Here is a 19,345-nt window from a genome sequence, read left to right as displayed (position 1 = left end):
AGCCTCGGGCCCACCAACACCTTTCACGGAGTGTGTTTTTGTACGGTACCTTTAAGATACAAAGATCGATCTCCCTCTGTGAATATCACTACAATAAAATCAGTATAAACATATATGTCTCACTATGAATAACAACAAACTCTGGACATGTTGGACGCGCCTCTGCAACACGTTAGAGATTGTAAACCGCAGTTAATACTCTACAACCCCGGGTAAAAAGTACAGTTGGCCTTTACTGGAGAATGACATCTAGGGGGCTCTCGGTCAGAGGTTAATTCTGTGCAGCACAGACCCATTGCGGGCACACGGCGGAGCAGTTTGCCGAGTATGCGCTCGACAAGTAACAGTCTGTCGATGCAGGACAGCTTTCAGAGTAATAATCCTTTTCAGTACAGAGACCATTTCAAGAAAATCTAATGCAAGTGTATAATTACTTCTAAAAATTAATTTCTATTTTAAAATCTGATTGACACGTCTAGTATCCACTATGATGCAGGGAGGGTGTGAACTTTCCACAGTGATGTAGCAGACTGGGTGGCAGAGGAAATGTCCATTTACCCGGTGGAATATGTAACATAAGGTTAGGGTATCTGTTAACATTAACAAGGTAACAATATATTATTCCGAGGTAAGAGAGATACGTGTAATTGCTCTAAACGGCCTACTATTTATAATAGACTAGTCCACTTAGGCTGCAGAAAATGTTACTGTTTTGTACCCTTTACAAAGCAGATTTCATTATTGAGGAAATTCTTCATTGCACACAAAAATCATTAAGACAATTGTTGTTGTTTTTTTATTTGCGATACAGCAAAAGTACATCAGTCACTTTCAAATCAAACTTTCAGAGTAATACGGCGAGCGAGTCTGCATCGTGTTGCTGTGACCGGGAGGCCCGCTCACAGACACTGAACTCACACGACTACACAAAGGAAAAGCAGGCACCAAAACAAAACAGTCGTAATTTTACAGTTCTTCATCAGCATTTTACCTTTTTTAAATCACCAAATTAAATAAATATTTACAATTTCAAAGTTAAACCAATTTTCCAAATTTTAGTATTACAATAAAAAAAACAGCACCCTTTAAGGGATTTTCAAAATTCAAGAACAGAACATAAAAACCTTCCATTTTCATCAGAAGCCCCTAATATTACTTAAAAACTAACATCATCCCTTGTCTATACTCATTATAAGCTGACAGGAGCTCTGATCAGGCAAGTTTAATTTCACTCACCCGAGAGGCACATTCAAAGCCTGTCATGATAAAATTACCCTTTTCCACAATTCCAGGGAATTCCATTTCAAACTGCTCTAAAATAAATCACAGGTTTGATATGGGGTGGATATCTTGTAGACATTTTATATACACTAAATACTGTACAGATATGCCAGTCTACAATGTTAATTTTTTTATTAAATTGAAACATCTCATGTATTACACAAGAGTCCGTCATTCCCGAAGATTAGAAACTAATCCCTTTCCTCCCCATCTCCACTGTGTTCTCTGCAAGGTATTAACAGTACTCCAGTGTGATCGTAATAACCCCCCCCCCCCCCCCCCCAAAAAAAAAAAATGGCTTCAGACGTATTAAACTGATCAAAATTGGAGGCTGTAGGTTAAGAGACAAAAAAAGGGAATGTATTGTGAGAAACAGTCGATAATTTTGGTGTTTTCTAAGGGTCAGTTATCTGATTTAGTCAGTTATATTTTACCAGATGTTTCATAAACTGACTGTCCAGTTAATGGTTGTGAAGAAGATTCGTGTAGATGGTGTTAGATGAGAAAAAAAAAACACAGCAGGGAAATTAGATGAAAACAAGCTGTTGAAAGTTCTGAAAGCAGCTAAAATATATATTTTTATAATGGAATGTTTTTCTGGTGCAAAGACGACTTTTTTGCAGTTTTCCAATGAGAGTTCAATTTCTTGGAATAAACAGATTTACCCCCCACTTAGCAAAGATTTTAGTTTGGGGCTGCTTTTTCCGTTTTCACCGTTTCGAATGCAGTGCTGAAAAAAAAACCACAGAAGGAGAGAGATGAAGGCAAGAAGGGGGAAGAGGAAGGAGCCGTCAGAGGGCCCGGAGGAGCCTGCGGGGGCCTGTCTGTCGGGACCCCCTCCTGCGGGGCCGTCAGTCTTCCTTCGGGCCCCCGAGAGCCTGCAGGCGCTCCAGCAGCGGGGGGTGGGAGTAGTGCCACATGGAGAACAGCCAGTCCGCCACCGGGAAGCCCAGGTTGTCCTTGTTGAGCTTGATGAGAGCGGAGTAGAGCTCCGAGGCCCTGCCCATGCCGCGGGCAAAGGCGTCCGCCTGGAACTCGAACCTGCGGCTCAGGACCGTCAGGCAGAAAGAGAGCAGCTGAGGGAAGAGACGAGCAGCGTCAGCCCGCTACAGCAGGGAAGACGAGATGCAGCACGACCTCACAGCGGCGACAAAAACCATGCAGGAAAGTTCAAACGGTCTGGATACTGTTTTTTTTTATGAAGTTCATTCTGAAGCATCGGTTTGTAGGGCTTTTTTTTTTTCCCGGTGGAACATTAGTTTAAAAAATCTTTCAAGTCTTCCTTTCACTTTTTGTTTTGCACCGGATAAATCTGTCTTTGAGTTTTCCTCTCCACGTCTAAAGAAACAGTACAACAACAACCGCTTCCACTAAAAAAAGGAGCAGCAGAGCAAAAGCCCTGAGCATGGACTGAACTGTCCATGTTTCCAACCAATTCACTTTTAATAATAATTCTTTACACGTAGATGGAGCTTTTCTGGACACTCCTCTCAAAGCGCTGTACGAGTAATGGGGATTCCCTTCCACCGCCACCAGAGTGTAGGCTAGTACTCTCACCACACATCATCTATCACTGGGTAGGAGAACAGAGTGATGAAGCCAATTCATAGAGGTTTATTATTAGGAGGCCATGCTTGGTAAAGGCCAGGGGAGGAAATTTGGCCAGGACACCAGGCTAACACCCCTATTCTGTTCAAGACATATACAAACACAAAGGGAAACTTCAGTGAAATGAGACTGAGAGCTGATCTTATTCTACAGTTAGGAGTTAAAGCAAGTTCAGCATTCTTCTACTGCACATTCAAGTTCTAAAACTTTTCCAAACTCATCAAATTTCAGTCGTAAATACCTACGAAACACCCATTGCGTATCTCAAGTGTCACACAATTTCAGAGTCATACGCACCTTCGTTCACAGAATTGCATTAGGCTAAAAGGAAAGACTTGGAGAACAGTACCTGAAGGTAAGCTAGAGTAACATAAAAGAGTTTAGAAAAATACAGGCGCACAGTGAATTGAGCATGACACTGCATGCTGTCAGAACTGTAAACAGCAATGGAGCAGTTGCCATGATTACCTCATTGTAGGGGGAGAAGATGAACTGGAAGATGATCATCAGGCCAATCAGGGTGGGCTGGCTGTCGTGGAACCCAAAGGCAGCAAAGAGCTCCTTACGACCAATCAGAACAGCAAAGAGGAAGAAGCACAGGAAGGAGTTCATCTGCAGCCGAGGACAGAGAGGTAGAGTAAGAACCACAGCCTGCTGACAGGAAATATCAAAACAGCTAACAGGATGTAACACATACTGCGCAGGATTCAGAAATATTGACTGGCCATCCTCAGCATTTTCTTCCAGTACGATCGCCTGCATCTGAGGCTGTTATACGAGTAATAGTATGTGGGACTCAACTGCGTGAGGATTTGTAACAAAACTGAAATCCTACACATTGCCTGCCACTGGCCAGAATGTCAATTCGGATACTTTCTTTCAAAACAAACTGAAATCATTTGAACCATTTTTTAAATACAGAAGGGTACAAACAACTTCATATATGAATAAAACGTTTCCAATCTAAATTGTCAAATATGTATCGGGAGCATGTAGCACCGGGACAGACATTTCATCATCCACATCATTTGGCAAACCAGACAGTTCGATCCCAGCACAGGACAGCTCATTCACTCATCCTGGCCCTGTGGGGTGTCCCTCTCAGTGAGGTTACCTGGCTGATGACAATGTTCTTCACAGTGTGGCCCAGTTTCCAGTGGCCCAGCTCGTGGCCCAGCACAGCCAGAACCTCACGGTTGTTACAGCCCTGCTTCTTATTCTGGAGGGGGAGGGGGGGAGGGAAACGTGTTATAACAACTCATTCACTTCCTACGACGTCTGCAAAATGCACTTCACTAGGAACACCGTCCAGGAATTAAGTGTAAAATGCCCCTGGCTGTAGGACAAGGAGCCAAGGACCCCCCTACAGAGTGAGGAGCGACCAAGGGGCAGCTGCAAAGAGTGAGATGGGGTGCAGAAGGTGAATGCGAAGGGGAGAAGGGGCTTACGCCTAGAGGAAGTGACGTCAAGAATGATTACAATGTAGGACAGCAGAGGCTGTTGAACTTGGATACTGTTACCCCTCCCGAACCTTCAATGTAAACTCCATGTATATGGCAGATCCACATCATACCACGCATCCCGATATGAAGAACTCTGGAAAACTGGGAAATCTGCTCGCCGTTTTAATACAAGGGAGAGCCTTGTGCCACCCACAGGCCCCACGTGGTACGATGGCACATCGGGTTTGACTCACCTTGGGCCTGGGCTTGGCCTCGGCGGCGTCGTTCTCCTCGCTGTGCTCCGGCTCCGGCTCCCCGGACTTGTTCAGAGGAGAGTAGTCCTCCAGCAGGGTGTCAAAGAGCACGATGCGCTTGTTCTTGAAAAACCCGTAGAAATAGGCATTGCTGTGGGACGAGCGCTTGGACCCTGAAGGACAGAGAAACGTGGATCTGTACTCATCGGGGCAGCATCTACTGCATATTCAAGACTGGTCACAGAACACAGGTGCACATTACAGAAAATAGAATGTGAAGCCAAGGTCATACATGACTAGATTTCACTGTAGCAGAATGTTATTTTTGCCTCTAGTTGCAACCTCACATAAACCCAACTAAGCAGCTTACCTTCCACCACGTAGACTTTAGTGAGAGGGAAGCTGATTGACTTTGCCATGGCCTCAATGTCCTCCTTCAGCTCCCCTTCAGGCAGGGGGGTGAACTTGTCAAACAGTGGAGCAATGTAGTCGGCGTAGACTGTCACCAGCACCTACGATCACAAGAGGAAGCTCACACGGACCACCCGGCTCCTCGCTATGTACTCGTCGTGTTCCTATGCAGGTTCGAAAAGCATGCCAGATACCAGCATCTTGTGCCAAGACACAAGAGATTCTGCGTTTGTTACTCCTTTTGCCGTTTCGTGTGTCGAGAAAACACTTTTAAGCTCATATGAACAGCTCTACAGAGTGGCCCATACATTAAAGGAGTGCTGCAGGTGTATTGCAGGACAACTAACCACATAATAAATTGACCTGCTTGAGGTCCGCAGCATGCACACTTTTTCATAGATAATCATCTTTTTCCTTTCGTTATTCTCATTTTTCATGCATTGCAGATTTTGATAGCAGGACAAAATGACATGAAACATCCATCTAGCCCAGGTTTCAACTCATAGCTGCTGCCTTTCAATGTCCTTCTACACCACCATCTTTCTTCTCTACTCACTGTCTGAATCAGTGGTTCTCAGCCTTTGAAACTCAATGCCCCCCCTTTCTGTTAACACAAACCTACAGCCCCCCAAACCTTGGTATATGGGCTAATAATTCTATTTAACCTTGTTTAACTGAATTAATTTCAATTGCTGTTTGTGAACTTACTCTTACATCAATGAAAAATAATTTTTACAAAACAGCGAAACAGATTGAAGGTGGTATGATCCAGATTCACATGTGAACTTCAGTGTATTTAATGTACGAGTTCACCTCCAACATTATCAAAGTGAGCTCTGCTGCTGCATATTTGCCATAAGTTTTGACTTTCTGAAATGTCACTTTCCACATGAAGTCTGCTGCAGTGCTTATTTTTTATCATCACAAGGGCAGAAAATCCTACGTTGGCAAAATAGGTGGATAAGGAAGGCAAATGGGATGAGGGTGTGCAAAGCTTGCTGCTGGTTTTCGGGTAGACGGGAAAGAATTTCAACCAAAACGACTCCAAACTTGGCTGATGTCTGATATAACATCTCAATTGCTCATTTCTATGAGTCCTCACATTGTTTACTAAACTAGACCGAATTGTTCACTAACCAAATTGAAGCGTGGATCATCACAGATTATGATGTGACATTGCTAGAAAAACGTAACTTGGCTGAATTCGCAGCTAGAGTAGATATTATTTCTGGTCGTTATGAGATTCAATATCCGCATGAGCTCTGCTTCTGTATTGCTAACAGCACAGATTGAGATTACTTGGCAAGAAAATGGCGACCACAGTAAATGCAGTCTTAAGTCTTAATGAAAGTGTCAATTAACACTTTCTGTTGATAAATTACTGTGACTGGATCACACTTCATCAGCAAGGTGATGTTTTGTATCCTGGTATTGTACTGTTGCCATACTTTAATATTGTCATTTAGGTTATATGTTATGAGCTCTTGATGTGCAAGACAAATTCCCTTAGGGGAAATAACCCATAATTCAAGTCAGTGACTAAAACACTAAATATTGAGAGAAGCCTAATAAGAAGGCAGGTCATGCATTTCTGCTTATAAGCTGCTGTGAAAAACACTGCCATGTAGTCAGAAACATTTAGTACCTTTTTCAAATCAGCTGTATATAAAAAGCTCTTGTGTCCCCCTGTGGGTCCTCATACAGTATGTCCCTCTTAGGGGTTGCTGCCACTGGTTGAGAAGCCCTAAATAAATGCCCTGTTCCAGAGATTCCTAAATTCTCTAAATGAATAGGACAAGGAACTTCAACAGTGATGCATCCGAGTTGCACTTCTACATCAAATATCAAATTCTGTCACCACTGACAGCAGCCTTTCCTCCCTTAACTGGCTACTCTATATCCAGGAAGTACTCATACCCTTCACAGGAGGGTGCACTGAAGGGCATGTACAGGGTATGATAAGGGCCTGCTTCCAGTCCTTACATGACAGCTGGCAGGATTAGGGCACTGCCTGAGCAGTAGCAGAGAACCAGTGTCAGCTTCTGGGCAGCGAATGACACAAGCCTGCTAGTCTGATCCCAGCAGTCAGATGAGCTTTGCTGCCAGAACGCATACGGGGGTGGTGTTTACCAAGCAGGAGGGAGAGCAGACGACCACGTGGAACGTCCCTAGCAGGAAGCGTAGCCCTCAAGGGCTGGAATAAGACAGGATCAGAGGCGATGAGAAACTGAGCCTTTGGGATCCAGGGTTTGCGACTCACAAGAGAGACAGCGAGGGTGAACAGCCAGGCGTAGATGAAGAAGTAGTCTCCGCCGATTTTGATGATGTAGAGGAGCAGGGAGGTGACGGGCAGCAGGATGCACTGCGTCACCACAAACTTCTTTACCGCGTCCTTCAGGAAGAAACCCAGTGTCTGAGAGAGAGAGAGAAGACAGAGGTGAAATCAGTATGCAGCACACCTAGAAAAGATACTAGATCACTCCAGCTCTGATCCCTTTACTAAGAACCAAGAAAGGTCAAGCAAAGTCAGGGAAGGATTCTAAGAACTCACTTTACAGTTCTAAAGCCAGCTATTATAGCTTATCCCATTCACAATCCCATATAGCTGCATAAATCTCAAAGGGTATACTCGACTGAATTTCTCTCACAAAGGCAATATGAAGGAATAAAGAAAAAGCTATATTGACATCTGTGGATCTCTGAAGGGTGAGCCACTGGAACCTGCAGCTACATTTCTGTCTTTCACATCTGCTTCGGTTGCGACTAGTAGGGGGGTTACAGCTCAGAAAAGGCTGTTCTGCTTTTTAACATCCAATAATGCGAGGCTTAGCATGGCAGTGGTTTAGACTCCCCAAACTCAGTAACCCGTAGTGTAGCTGGGGAGCGACGTGCATGGACGGTTTAAGCCGGAGAGCTAGTGGGTGGCACAGTGGTGCAGTGGTTAGCACTGCTGTCTCACAGTGCTGGGATCTTGGGTTCCATTCCTGGGGTGCCCTCTGCCTGGAGTTTGCATGTTCTGTCCGTGTTCGTGCAGGTTTCCTCCAAGTGCTCCAGTTTCCTCACACAAAAATATACTGATAGATTAACTGGCCCCAGTGTGAGTGTGTGTTTCCCTGCGATGGACTGGCATCCTGTCCGGGTCGTACCCTGTCTTGTGCCCCTTGCTTGCTGGGATAGGCTCCAGCTTCCCCGCGACCCTGTACTGGATAAAGAGGTTATAAAGTGGATGCATGCTAACGTGCCAAGGAGGCAGTACCTGCTGGTTGAAGCCGTGCTTCTCCTCGATGACGAAGGTGCTGTAAATGCTCCAGGGAAGGCCAGTGAAAGCACTGAAGAGAGTGGCCAGCAGCAGGAACATGAGGGACTGGGAAATCTGGGAGCACAGACAAGGTCTCTTACAGCATGAACTTTCGAAAAGCCTTTTTGGCTCCAAGGCTAAATGCCCCCTCTGCTTGTTTCTATTGCCCAATATCTGCAGGCTACACATCTAAAAACCTTCCAAATATTTTCAGAACAGCAAAAGCAAGCTTTCATTTAGAGAAAGATTGATTTAGACCACCTTCATGGGCTACAGGGAAGTCACCTACAACACCAGTAAACTGATCCTCGGCTCACTCCCATGCATGCAACAGCAGCTTAACAATCCACGACCTTTCTCTGATCAATGCAAGTGAACACGGTCTTCTTTTTACCTTTTTTTTTTGGCATTTTGTCTTTTCTCAACACGAGGTTTGGAATTGCCACTTGATTCCTCATGTCTTTGCTCTGACTCTGTGCTGCACAGGGAGGATGAAGTCGGACAGACCTGCTCCTCTGACCTGCCCACGCATCAGAAGTAAGTGACTGCTGACTACATCAGACTGTTTGATGTGCAGGAGGAACAGCACATATTACATAGTGTCTAAGTCATTGGGTGTCAACATTATCACTATCTTATTTGTTCAGGTGGACAGATTCCTTGCAGTAGTTTATCCTTAGACTTACGATTATTATATAACTAGGACTGTAGTTATAGACATTTGTGCTCTCTCTTGGTTTTACTACTATTTTTCTCTTAACGATCCAGAACCTCGTTACCGTCGATGTAGCTGCACAAATGAACGCATGTGGTATTTTGTCGCTCCAGGCAATAATAATCGCAAGAGTGCTGATGAATGTGAAACTGTACTTCATGGCTAAATACCAGATTGCTCGGCATTATCTTCTATCATGAAGCACTAATCAGTGGCATGGTTGCAAGATTTCACTTGGGTAGTTGCAACAGCTCCGCTTCAACTGAAATACTGCCACACCCTGAGAATTTCAGACGCTCCCTTACGGATTCTTCCCCTGGCGCCAGCCTTGCAGACAACCCAGGCTCACACCTACACTTGTGTCTGGGCCACTGAGGTCTACCTGTGCTCAGAGTGAGCTGCTTTGCTGGTCAGGCCACACCGAGACCACATTAGCACTGAGCCCTGTCTTAAAGAGCACATTATTCTTGCATCACTGCTCAAAACTAGGGTGCTAATGGGGTCTCTGAGGGGGAGGAGAGAATACTAAAAGAAGTGCTCTAAGGCTTACCTCATGTTCTGGTCCGAGTCCAACTCGCTCAATGAGACTGCCTGATACCTTCCACAAGAAAGGAATCCCTCCTAACAGGAGAATCAGCTGTACAAACACAATGGCTGGTTTTAACTGGGGCAGAAGACAGCAGAGTACTAAAACAAAAACTACCTGATCATCAGAAGCTATTTTGTACTGCACTTGAAAGCCCTCTCTAAGTTTCTAATATCTATTATTCAAAGCAAAAGTTATTTTTTTTATTTCCCCTACCAGATTTCTCAAGTTTTATAAAGGCCATTTTCTCCCCTCTCTAGGTCATTGTGTGGAGTGGCCAGTACTCTCAGCCACATGCCAGTCTCCTCCTGACACCGCAGTCCAGTGAAGCCAACAGGGAGACCACCGAGAGGGACACACTCACCGTCCCCTCTGTCTCGGAGTACAGTCCTGACCAGAAGCTGAAAGTGCTCTTGTCCAGCTGGTACAGCCGCGACTTCTCAAACGTCTCCGTGTCCATGATCCTGCCCAGTTCCATGGGCACGTGAGTGGTGGATCTGTACACCTTGCGCTGCAGGCAAAGAGACAGGGAGACTCCTTATGTCCTTCCTTTACCGTCTACAGAAGAGAAATGAGCTTGGCAGGGATGTAAACGACAGGACACAATACATAACAGAAGTTGGGTCATCAGTGTGCGAGACAGATACATACATGATGAAAAAATAAAGTAAAATATAACATATCAGTTCAAATTAAGCGGGTTAATAGCAATAGGAGGCTGCCTAGAGCTCTGGGTCTCTTGTCAGCAGGCCTTTATACAGGATGACATGCTTAACCTCTTATATTACTCTATGTTCTCTGTGAAGTGTAACGTTTTATTGCACATGTTCACAAAACAATGGTGGAAAGGAAGTTTGGACATACTATAACACCCCGCCTCTCCAGAGCCACAGATCTCACAATGAAGGACAATAAGAATACATAAAAACTGCGGGTATGTTAAACTGTAGAAAAAATATTTTCATCTGTTCTACTGTGTCATCCGTTTATGCCATATTAATCCATACCATATTTTGGCAACTTTAAAGCCTTATCCTCAACCGTTTTCAATCTGGTTGTTAATGCCTGTTGTAACGCCTGTCTGGTTGTTAATAAACCTGAAATGTCCAAGTGTTAACGTTTATAGGCTCCTGGAAAACAAATTAACCTTGTTTCTCTTTAAAGGCATGTGATTTTAGTAAAATTTTAGTAAAATCACAGCCAATATTATTTCATTTTGTGGACGCGTTCCATGGTAGATTTAAATGCGATCTATGTAATCGATCTAGGTTGCACAATGAAGAGGGTAAAACAAGACGGAGAATTTCTCAGTAATAATACCAAATGAGTCTTTGTCTGCCGCGAACCTGGGAATAGGCATCTTCGGAAGCAGAAAACAATAAGAGGGACCAATTAGCAATGCCGTGTATTCACTAGACGCATTTTTTCCGAATAAAAAGGATAGTGCATGGATGTACTGTACGTGGTGGTTAATTCCTGGTATTAGGTTTCGTTTCCCTGTCATAGCGCTAGAAACAAAACGTGGCTCTTGAGCTCGTAAGAGTTGCTCTCAAAGCTGCTATTTTTTTTTTCAGTAGTCGATGTTTTTTGCATTAGGTAAGCCGACGTTACACATCACTTAGAAAGGCAGAATGTGTGTAGCTCACCTGTCTGTACGCGAGATAGGCCTCCCATAAATAGACTGTCCACGAGAAGAGTAGAACCGAGTAGAAGATCTTATTTTCTACTGAAAGTTCATATACAAATTCCAGCATTTTGTTCTCCTTACTCAGACCGGCTTTCGGAACCTTTACTTCCAGATCTCATGAAAGGGTTTCAAACTCAAAGGCAATCGTCGACTTGGCATTAACCACTGTCGGAAGATTGTATGTAGCACTCGTTGTTTCAGATAGAAACGTACGCTTTGAGCTTTAACCACCGTGCTGATATTTGTAAGTAATGACAACTCATGCTAGGCTCGCTTTCCCATTCATGTTAAAACCGTCTGAGTAACACCCATTTTCGCTCCCCTCACGATGTCTGCGCCGTGAGCTCCAATCACTTCAGTTCCGAGCCGATGTGTTCCGGCGGCAACATTTTTTTTTCCAGATCACGTTTTAAATGCATAAGAATCCATCTTCTCTGCATTTAAAACCCTTCTGCACTACAATGTTTAATTTCACCAACAGTTCTTATACCACTTTATATTTTATATCTGATTTTTTTTAAGTGTAAGTTTGTGATGTGTTTTACTAGATAAACTGGTAATAGCAAACTGAAAAAAAATATGTACAGAATTTAAGTTCCACGATAATGTTGCAACATAATAATATTCATTAATGACTTTTGTGATTTACACATATATGGTACAAAGCAAGAAAAAGCTGAACAATTCATAGACGAAAACTGAGAAGGAAACCATTTTATTAGCGCAATATCTTCATGCTTCTCACGGAATTGTGGAGGTAATGACTGCTCGCTGCCTAATGATGTGAATAAGTAATCCTGCGCGCCCGTGGGTTGGTCAGCTAGGCAGTTTCCCAATCTCCAGAGCTCGACGAGTGCGCGCTGAGAGGGAGCGAGCCGGGGCTGCAGCTCCGAGCCCGGCGCGGGCCCGCGGGCTCGGTGCCGCGGTGCAGGAACGCGCTCTCCAGAGCGCGCATCCTGCGCTCCAGACGCCCGACCTTTGTCAGGAGCTGGCCGTGTAGCTTCCACATCTCCCGGGCCGGAGAATCCTTCCAGTCCCGGCCTGGGCCTCTCCGGGGCAAGTCGGGACCCTGGGGCAGGAGGACAGGGTCTCTGCTCGCATCCCAACATCCTCGCAGCTCACTCCGCGCTTTCTGCAAAAGCATGCCGCCGATTAACTTAAATGTGGCTGACGCCTTTATCCAGAGCGACGCACATACAGGCCATCGTAATTGTAAATGACAGTTTATACGGGTGGGTATTGTAAACGAATAATTTGAGTGTAGTACTTTGCTCAAGGGTACAACGGCAGACCCGCATGGGATTTGAATCCACACGGTTCCAGCTCGGAAAGAGCGAAACCGCCGGCCCATAATACTGCCCCCATACACATACATCTGAACTAAAATCCTTCAAAGCTTTCACATTTTATTTCATATATTTGGGACACTACGACTGTGGCTTTGCAGAGACAATACACAACTGCTCATAAAACATTTTTTAACAGTTTACTGTCTTGAGGCTACACATCAGTGAATTAATGGAATGTGGCTGTCGGAACATGCCAAAACGCAATGAAGAACTATTAAAAAAAAGATTCTTTTAAAAGATGATTTTCTATGATTTAAAACTATACTATAGTTGTAGCTCCAATTCCAAATCCCGTCACTTTAATACTCTTACGCCGTTAAAAGCGTAACCTCTGAAGACACAGGTGTGGGCGCCTGTGTGAGATCCTCAGGTGAAGCCGAGTCTTCTGCAGTCCGCAATGTAATGGCCCAGACATGTTTGCTGGTCCTGCTCCACGAAGTTGCCCACCCGCCCGACGAACAGCACAAGCGAGGAAACTCACCGCAATCGTTAGTGCTGCGTTTGTACCGGTTTGTGTCGCTGTAAGTAGCGTTTGTGCTGCTTTTCCGAGATATAGCGCCTTGTTTTTTTCGGGTAATCACGTGACTATCCACAAGGAAGTTTACGGGTACTAACAAACTCGGTACTTGAACTCCTGATTGTGATTAAAACAATGGGGGCAATTTGTTTTCCGAGTCTGTCTGGTCGGGTGGGGTGGATGTTCCAATATATTTCAATATAGCGCCTTCTTTTCCTGGCAAAACGGCAAAGTCACGACCACCAGATCTTTCAGTTGTGATCTTTTGATCAGTTCACCCCAGACTTTGCAGCCTTCACACGAATTACATTTAGGGAGGAGTTACTATGTTAGTTCATTGGGTAAGGTGTTTTCTTTCTTTAAATATTTAACCATGTTCTCGAAAATGTGTTGCTTGTGTACTCCTTCATTGGTGAAGAGACGCCAGTTTCCAAATTACCGCTGGTACAACACGAGAGCCCATATTCCCATTTTAGGTATTCGTTTCAAGATCGATATAATTTAACAATAAAAACAAAATTGAAAGCACGAGCATTATTATATAATGATCATAGATTTAACATTTCTATTCATTTTTAAGTACAAGTACAAGTACAAGTACAAAGCAGAAGGTGTTTTCCCCTACCTTAAATATACCATTAAAATTGTTCAGATACCATGTATTCATTACAGAAAGCAGCGGAGACAGTTATATTGCAAATAAAAATGTATTTATTTAGAAGATTACGGGACATTGTGAATCAATAAAGACGTTAAAAAATAAGCCGATGTAGTTATTTTGCAAATAAGTAAAGCATTTAAAAAAAAGATTCTCATTTACAGTAAACAAGCCGATCCACCTGGCGCTGCTGGCTTGAACAGCTCTCAGACCCGTGATTGGCTAAACCCCCAACAGTTCGGCCGCGATTGGGTGAAAAGTGAGAATCGAAACTCTGATTGGGTAAAGCGCCACAGCCGAGGTTCCGTGTGTACTGTGTGTGCTGTATGAGCACGCTGGATATACAGTAACACATCCATTGGTTTCCAGTTACTGATCAATCTAAAAGAAGTCGCAATGAGGTCAAAACTGAATAGCAGACAAAGAATGTCATGGCATCCACAGCGCGTTCACGACTCCGATAGCATGTCACAATAGGAGTGCGCGCATCACGATCACATCGTGATACCCATTTCCACTGGCGCATCACTGTCATGGCGCCACTGTAGCCATATATCGCGATATGACATACCCGACAAAACGCCCCCGCCCCCATGTTGCGACATGGAACCCACATATTGCGATATGGCGTACCCCCGACAAAACGCCCACCCCCATGTCGCGACACGGAGTCCACATATCGCGATATGACAACCCCAGCAAAAATGCCCCCCGCTCCATGTCGCGACACGAAAGGCGCTATATCGCGATATGACAAAAACTGCCACGCCCATGTCGCGACATGAAGTCCGTATATCGCGATATGACATACCCTGGCAAAAATGCCCCTGCCCCATGTCGCGACATGAAAGGCGCTATATCGCGATATGACAAAAACTGCCACGCCCATGTCGCGACATGAAGTCCGTATATCGCGATATGACATACCCTGGCAAAAATGCCCCCGCCCCATGTCGCGACATGAAAGGCGCTATATCGCGATATGACAAAACCGCCACGCCCATGTCGCGACATGAAGTCCGTATATCGCGATATGACATACCCCCCCCCCGCCATGTCGCGACATGGAATCCATATGTTGCGATAGGACATACTCTGTCAGGATATGCTGAACACCCATGTCGCAACACAAAGTCCATATATCGCAACACGTCCTATCTGGGTATATCATGTCCGGATATGACGCCTTTCTTGCAACAGCGGTACCAGGGTGGCATGGAAGCAAGGCGCCAGTCGTGATATACACTACTATCATGACATGCTGCGGAGATCTTGTCGCGATAATATCCCACAGTTACGCGTTTGGCAACAGCGTGTCATGGTAGGGAAAGAAAAGGAAAACGTGCCTTATAAAATAAAAACCATAGATCTTACAATCACGGTGATTTTACATACATTACAACCACAGGTTTATGTCATAGATGGTTAACTTGTTGGCATCCGTCATGTCTTAGTATTATTCACATCTAAGGAGGCTCATACGTTTATGGATATTGATTGTCTTTAAAATGGTAAGGGTACGTGCTAAACTGTAACAGAGCGCTTGAGCTCGGAAGACGGGGTCACTGGAGGTCAAAGACACCGTGCATGGTCACGTGATCACCGGAAAAACAACCGGCACAAACCGACACAAACGCAGCACTAACGAATGAGGTGGGTTTCATAGTTTGTGCTGTCTGCGGGGGGGGCAACTTCACGGAGCTGGATCAGGTGTACCAATTCAATTCAAAGCTGCCTCTCTCCTTTTCAGAGCATTAAGTAGATTCATAAATAAAATGAAGTGCTAAAACGGTGTTTTTCTAAATGGGTCTATTTCCCTCGAGAAACAACATAAAAGAGTAGAAAAACGTTGTCGGGGGAAACACGAAATGATTGAAATCGACTTGATTTCAAATCAGCCAACTCTGGGACCAAACTATAAAACATCCCCGCACCGATCCGAGTTAAAGTAAACGCATTTCTGGCTGATCTCAATTAACACAGAACTCACCTGTAGCATAGACTGCAAGTGACCCCAGTAGGCACAGCAGAGAAAAACAAGGGCCACCAGCAGCAGGATAGTTGAGGGAAGAATGATGACATCAGAAGCGCAAGGCGTGGGGTGAGACTCCCTACGCACTTGGGTGTTACAGGGGTGGGGCACTGGGGTCTCCCTCAGCGCAGTGCGCACCCTCGCCCACACGGACCCCTCCACGGATTCTGAACGCGACGCCATTGAAGCGGGCTCTTGCCGTAAAGCACATCATTAACACCAACACAAAAAGTTACAATCGATGAAGTCGCCCACCAAGCCGACGCAGGTCCTGCAACGTCACAACGAAATGGATGACGTAAAACAGTCTCCCCTGTGACGCCCCACTTCCAGCTCAAGGGCTATCAAAAGCCCCTGCCATTGTTTACACGCCGTTGCCAAGCAACGGTGAAGTGTTGTGCATCAACTCGGCTGCAAAATGGACGAATATCAGTCTACCGAAGAGGTAATGTATTAATAATTTATATTCCAACTTGTACTAATGTAACAGAATACTTTGTAGGGGGTGCAAGGGTTTTTTATTGCAGTCCTACGCCTTATTTTCGACTTGCATTACCTGACACTATTTGCTTTCCCTTTTCTCGTTACTTTTAGTTTGTGTGCCCTGTTTTTCTTACCGATTTCTTGTAATGGAACGCATAGAGATGTAACTCACCGATTACGACCGGTATATACATGATCAATCAGGGAGTCTAAGATGTTTAAAAATAATGTACGGGATGTTTTATACGAACACGCGTACTTAAATGTTTCCAAAAACGAAACTCAAATGATTTGTATGAACTCCAACAACCCAAAGACTTCGCAGTCATCTTTGCCGAGTGTGTAAAAATCCGAGTATGCCAGCGAAACACGATAGAAATCGCTAGCGTTTTGAACATTTCATTGAAACCCGCGCCTTTCCCAACAGACTGCATTCGTTGTTGATGATGTCAGCACGATCATCAAAGATGTAAGTACTCACTATACGATATCCAAACAAGATACTACTTGATTCCTTTCGAACTCTCCTTATTTTAAAAGACGATAACACTGTAACCAGAGTATCTGTCATAGAAAATGCTTAATATTCTGGCGTCATAATAGGACAGAAAAAAAGTATGAAGAAGCGTGTAATTATTTAATTCAAGCATGAATGGCATATATCCCTTTGCACTGTATTTATTCGAGCCGGTCCGATGTGTAAAACCCTCCCTCACCATACACAAGCGTTAGATTGACGTTGAAATAACGCCAATTCGGCGATGTGGTATGGTTTTACTTTCCCGAAAGACACGAAGCTGCTTTTTCCACCTCTGTCGCGGCAAATACCTTAGGCAAAGGCCATTCATTTTTGTCCTGATGATCCCAGGCCGTAGAGAGCACGATCGGCGGCAGTGGTTACCAGCACAACAGGGTCAACCAGTGGACCTCCAGCGTCGTGGAGAGCAGCCTCAATCAGCTCACCAAACTCGGCAAACCTTTCAAGTACATCGGTGGGTCTTGTTCCGCGCATCCCATTTCTGCTACCAATATTTGCAAGGTAGTGGTTGTAGCAGAATTACAGTAACGTTTACACCGCTTTGCAAAATATTAATCGACGGAACATTTAAGGTTTTCTTTTAGTACATTTTGATTGACCGCTTTTGCGTGTCAAACGAAGTCTCGTACCAGCTAATGTTGAACAAAGGCCCGAAGAAATCCCAGATTGCTAGCGATGTAGGTGTCCTTTTGTTTCTTTCTTAGTGACCTGCATTATACTGCAGAAGAACGGGGCAGGTCTCCACACCGCCAGCTCTTGTTTTTGGGACAACACGGTGGATGGTAAGAACAAGGGGCACTTCGCCTGCCCTTTTCAGAGACGAGCATGCAACTGCGTTTTCTCGAGATCAGATTCCGTCTAAAAAGAGTCAATGCATGGTCCTTTAGCGTGGGTTTAGAGAGAATTAACTGCACATTGTGGAACGTCATAGTGCTTATTACCAGAAACAGATTTCACGAAGCAGATCCTAGAAATGGTTGCACAGCCTCAAGGGGGTGGTATTGTATTCGTGCCGACTGTCTTGGCACACTACTGAAAAAGAGCATCGCCAGTTTACTGCCTAAACCTCACCAACCTCAGCATAAATGCGACTGTTCATAATATGACACATCCTTTTCCAAGTCTAACACCATTACTATTTTCCAAAATGTAGATGGATATAAAATATTTAACTGCTTATGCACTGGTGGAAAAATTAAGCATAAATGCAGTACCTGTATATACCACCTTTAGCCTGCAATGCTGTACCTAAAAGCTTGGTCAAGGGGTATTTCAAGGACGACAGAGGTTCTACAATATGGTAACAGGCTATAGAGGCAGCATGCCTACATCATAGCATTTTAGAAGAGGATAGAAAACATCTTCCTTTTTCTAGAAGTCAAGGTGGGAGGTCAGATATACATCTCACTCACATATTGCTTTGGATATTAATGATAGGCAGTAGATTTCATAGGAGTTCTACTTTATGAAAGTTAACATAAACCTATTGCAGTTACGAGATAAGCAATTCCAAAAGTGCAAGGAACAACCAATGGATATTAAAACTTGTGGACGACTGAGTTGCTTATTTTATTTTTTGTCCTTGCAGGAAGCTGTACCGTTAGATGGGAGAACAAAACAATGTACTGCATCGTCAGTGTTTTTGGACTGGCAATTTAGTAGCTTGAGGCTGCTCCATGTCTGCAGAGCTGAACCAAGTTTCAGATACTCAACCTCTCACTTTGGGTGAATTCTGTTTTTCTTATGGACTCGCCCTCCTGGCTCCCAAAGCAATTGGTGTAGTCATGCTTCACCTCATTTAACCAGTTTCAGTAACATCATTTTCTTTTGCTTCCTGTTCACACTTAGATAAAAATAGACAAAAGTATTATTTAAATCTGATCTGTAGCTTTTAACCCTTAATCATATTAGTGTAGAAGAACAGATCTGTCAGATCATACCAATGTGATTGGATACCATGACTAATAATAGCAAATGTACACTTAACCTCTTACTCAAAAACGAAGTATGAAAGATGCCTACCAGTGGCTGTTGCTTTAACTCCCGAAAGAAACAAGACTAGACAAATACCATATTAACTGGTTAATCTAGAATACTTGGTTATCTCATGTGAGGTATCAGTCAGTTGGAAGGGCCTATAAATATTCTGTCATTCACTTACGTACATCAATGAGAAACTGATGGTTTGTTTATGGACAGTATGGATGTAATGTGCAATGTAGGCTTCATTTACATAAATTCATTTCAATACACTTCTCAGTTTTTTTCTAATATTCACTTTTGTAAATATGTTTGCAGTACACATACTTGTTAAAATAATTTTCAAATACCACAAAGTCAGAGCTCTCTGGGTGGACTGCAGTAGTTATCAACTTCTTTCATTATATTCAGCTAAAATTAATTCAGACTGAGCAGGTTTCAAATTAGTAATATTGTTAACAAACAGCAACAACTGCTAGCAGTTCAAAATTAAGAATAATCTTTGA

The 19,345-nt window shown here is 44.0% G+C and overlaps 2 protein-coding genes across 3 annotated transcripts; one reads left to right on the top strand and one right to left on the bottom strand.

The window, feature by feature from the left end:
* Positions 1–782: 782 nt before the first annotated feature.
* On the bottom strand, positions 783–11,614 carry zmpste24 (zinc metallopeptidase, STE24 homolog). Of its 2 annotated transcripts, XM_088931739.1 has the most exons (10): positions 11,242–11,614; positions 9,960–10,106; positions 9,560–9,646; positions 8,253–8,369; positions 7,257–7,409; positions 4,956–5,097; positions 4,586–4,758; positions 4,004–4,108; positions 3,358–3,501; positions 783–2,357 (listed from the first exon to the last, which is right to left on the bottom strand). In XM_088931739.1, exons 1-10 carry the CDS (start codon positions 11,347–11,349, stop codon positions 2,133–2,135), a joined length of 1,401 nt encoding a protein of 466 aa, XP_088787865.1. In that variant the 5' UTR covers positions 11,350–11,614; the 3' UTR covers positions 783–2,132. The 2 variants fall into 2 exon arrangements, with proteins under 2 accessions (XP_088787865.1, XP_088787866.1); XM_088931740.1 differs by lacking the exon at positions 9,560–9,646 and having other exon boundaries at positions 11,242–11,605.
* Positions 11,615–16,213: 4,599 nt separating this feature from the next.
* On the top strand, positions 16,214–19,108 carry dynlt1a (dynein light chain Tctex-type 1a). The gene is made up of 5 exons (XM_088932260.1): positions 16,214–16,283; positions 16,749–16,790; positions 17,190–17,313; positions 17,564–17,641; positions 18,448–19,108. The coding sequence occupies exons 1-5, from the start codon at positions 16,257–16,259 to the stop codon at positions 18,516–18,518; spliced, it is 342 nt and encodes a 113-aa protein (XP_088788386.1). The 5' UTR covers positions 16,214–16,256; the 3' UTR covers positions 18,519–19,108.
* Positions 19,109–19,345: the final 237 nt, after the last annotated feature.

This window comes from Atractosteus spatula, chromosome 14 (genome assembly GCF_055471065.1).
Source record: "Atractosteus spatula isolate fAtrSpa1 chromosome 14, fAtrSpa1.hap1, whole genome shotgun sequence".
Taxonomy (NCBI): Eukaryota; Metazoa; Chordata; class Actinopteri; order Semionotiformes; family Lepisosteidae; genus Atractosteus; species Atractosteus spatula.
The sequence above is the reverse complement of the archived record's forward strand: the minus strand, read 5'-3'. Positions and strand labels throughout refer to the sequence as shown.